This window comes from Austrofundulus limnaeus, unplaced genomic scaffold (genome assembly GCF_001266775.1).
Source record: "Austrofundulus limnaeus strain Quisiro unplaced genomic scaffold, Austrofundulus_limnaeus-1.0 Scaffold1168, whole genome shotgun sequence".
In the NCBI taxonomy this organism is placed as follows: domain Eukaryota; kingdom Metazoa; phylum Chordata; class Actinopteri; order Cyprinodontiformes; family Rivulidae; genus Austrofundulus; species Austrofundulus limnaeus.
Genome location: NW_013953570.1, coordinates 5777 through 9035, shown reverse-complemented (window position 1 = coordinate 9035; position 3259 = coordinate 5777). Strand labels below are relative to the sequence as shown.

The following is a 3259-nucleotide window of genomic DNA, read 5'->3' as shown; positions in this document are numbered from 1 at the left end:
ATTCAATTTAGGCAAAAACAGGCTCATTTTTAAAAAAGCGAACGGGTTAGCTTAGCCGGTTTTAGCGACAGAAGGAAGTGGCGTCATTTCTTGTTGTGCAACACCATAAACCCTCCGCCCAGAAACGGCGTCAAAAAAGTATTTGACATGTTGTATTTCTTGCCATTTATAAATTTTTCTTACATTTTTTTTAGCGTAATCGATACACTAGCTTCACAGACATAGAATGGTGACGTTTTTGTTTTTAGAAATGTGTGTGTTTGACATATTTGTTGTAACCTTTCAGTACGACACATTTAGGTGTAACACCGCGACCTTAATGTTTAGGCGGAAGCTTAACGGAAGACATGTGGACATTATTTTAAATGTGTTGCGAGATTCAGATGATATTGGAGGTAAATGAATGAAAAAGGACCGCGTGGATCAAACACAGTGACTTCTCTTTAAGGTTTTCACGTCTTTTTTATTCACGATGTTACGGATCTTCACGTCCAGGTGCGGTCATTTCCTAACGAAGAGCAAATTAGTGACACCCCAGGGGGACATTAGCTCTTTCCTGTCACTTAACAGACTTTACACGCCATCCATCCAGGCTTCCAACTTCTGTGCTGGAAACCCTGCTGAAAAAGCAGGAAAAAAATCCAAAGAAACTGAAGCAGTGGATCTGGACAAATGGAAATCTGTGATGACATCCCAAGCGACGTTCCAGGTGCAGAGACTTGGTGATGAGGTGGAGCCAAGCGAGGCCGTCGACGACCAGAAACCGACGGGAGGAGATCCAAACGGTGGCTCCTCGTTGGAGGCGACTCGCCAACTGGTTTCGATGTGGCAACAAGCTGGGAAGTTGGTGCCTCAGCAGATAACCGACGAGGAGCTCCAGACCCTAGCCGGCCTCACCGCCAAGTCCTCCAAGAAGAAATACCTGAAGCACCTGGCCATCCGGGAGAAGTACAAACTGAAGGACAAGAGGAAGAAGCTGCAGAAGAAGGCAGCAAAAGAAGCCGCGTTGATGGAAAAGAGGCAAACGGAAGGTGGAGAGGAAAATATATACGGGGCCAAAGTGAAAAATACTATGTTCCTGCAGTTCTGGGACACGTCCCTGTTTCGACTGTATAACTGGAGGACCGCCAACGCCATGATGTTCGGGCAGCCGCTCGTCTTCGACATGAGCTACGACTCGTTCATGAACAGGAGGGATCTGGAGAACACGGTGAATCAGTTGCTGGAGGCGGAGGGGCTGAACCGGCGCTCCGTCGACCCCTTCCACCTCCACTACTGCAACCTGCAGCCGGACGGTCCGTACGAGCGCGAGCTGCGGCGGMRGTAYSSYGMYGAGAGCTGGGAGCGCTTGCTGATAACCAGCACCGAGCGGCAGCACGTCGACCTGTTCCCCAGGGAGCAGCTCGTCTACCTGACCCCCGACTCACCCAACGTCCTGCGCACCTTCGACACCTCCAAGGTCTACATCATCGGGGCTATGGTGGACCGCTCGGTGCAGACCGGCGTGTCGCTGGCCAACGCCAAGCGCCTGAAGCTCAACACGGCCCGCCTGCCGCTAGACGAGTTCCTCCACTGGAACATTGGGCACAAATCCCTGACTCTGAACCAGATGATCAGCATCATGCTCAGCATCAGGGACACCGGGAACTGGAAGGAGGCTCTGGAGTTTGTTCCGAAGAGGAAGTACTGCGGCTTCTACGTAGAGCAAACAGAAAGCAAAACCTTCAGGAGCCGACCTGATGAGAGGTCATTTAAAAACCAGGACGCGAATAAAGAGTTTGTTGGTAGGAAGAACATGGAGACGACCAGAGTACGCACTGCCTTTAAAACCAACATGGAGTCCAGAAGAAACAGGAAGTGGTGGCTGGATGATTGATCTGTACAAAATGTTTCTGATGTAAAATATTTCAAAATAAAAGTAAATTACCCTTAGTAAACAGTAGTGTACTTGAAGTTCATTTTAACCAGTATACTTGGGTATAAGTATATCAAGTATACTAGGTACCATGTACTTGTAGTGTACTAGAAAGTATACTGATTTAATACTTGTTTGTACTAAATAGGGACATTTTCCTGTTTTTAAAAAGTATACTTTATACTGTTGTCTTTTGGTTTATAAACTTAGAAAAGTGCTTACAAAAAGAAGTATACTTTAAGTACATGTCATTAAGTATACTAAAGTATATAAAAGTGTATTTCCCTAAGTGTACTTTTATTTACCACTGATAAAAGTGTACTAGTAGTTTAGTAACAAGTAAATTTCTAGGACTAAATTAACCCCCAATTAGTTTATGAAAGCATAGATGTATACTGAAAGTAATCTAAGTATGCTTTTAATTTAATCTTGAAATATACAACAAATAAAGCAGACTGTGGAAAAATGTAGTCAGTGTTTTGCAGAAATTTTTCTTGGCCAAACGTTTAAACATTATTATAGACTAATTATACTTACATCTTTAGTATACTTTCAGTATAGTCTTAAGATAAACTTGCTTAAGTATATCTCAGATAAGTACATAAAATGTAAACTAGAAGCATACACTTTTATTTTTAGTTTAAAATTAGTATACTTAATGGATAACTATAATACTAATAATAATCATTTTATTTGAAAAGCGCCTTTCAGGACACCCAAGACACTTACAGCATTAGGCACATCATGGAAGAATGTGTGAAAATACAGTTAGAGACAAGCTGGCATGAGTTACAGAGAACTGATTACAAATGAAGTTAAGATGGATATGCTAATCTAAAGAGATGTTTTCAAAGCAGTCTTGAACACAGGAAGAGAGGTGGTGTTTCTTAGGTCAGGTGGTACAGAGTTCCAGAGGAGAGGTGAAGGCCCTGCTCCCCATGGTGGAGAGGCGGGCAGTGGGTACTTGGAGCTTTAGGGAACAGGGTTGTATAAAGCAGTGGTTCCCAAACTTTTTATCTTCTGACCCACAAAATATCCATGGCGAAAACTTGTGACCCCAAATATTACTGGTCTGAGTACACGAACTTTGTTAATAACCCTAAAAACACAGGCTTTTTGACAATCTAAACAGCTTACACAAATATAAAAACTTATTTAAACTTTCTTTTGTGTCCTTTTGTAATAGTTATAGGGAAAATATTACATCAGCAATTATTTTATTACCCTTTAAATTTATTTCTGGAGATTATCCAAGGTGCTTCATGACTCATAATTGGGTCCCAAGCCCAACTTTGGGAACCAAAGTGCACTGGTTCCCAAACTGTTCAGCTTTTGACCCACAAA

The 3259-nt window shown here is 42.7% G+C and overlaps 1 protein-coding gene across 1 annotated transcript; it reads left to right on the top strand.

Moving 5' to 3' along the window:
* Nucleotides 1-168: 168 nt before the first annotated feature.
* On the top strand, nt 169-1803 carry trmt10c (tRNA methyltransferase 10C, mitochondrial RNase P subunit; the record flags this gene model as incomplete). Its single annotated transcript, XM_014031047.1, is given in 1 exon segment — nt 169-1803. A coding segment is annotated over 1 exon segment (1331 nt), but the record flags the coding sequence as incomplete, so codon positions are not given.
* Between the last annotated feature and the right edge of the window lie 1456 nt (nt 1804-3259).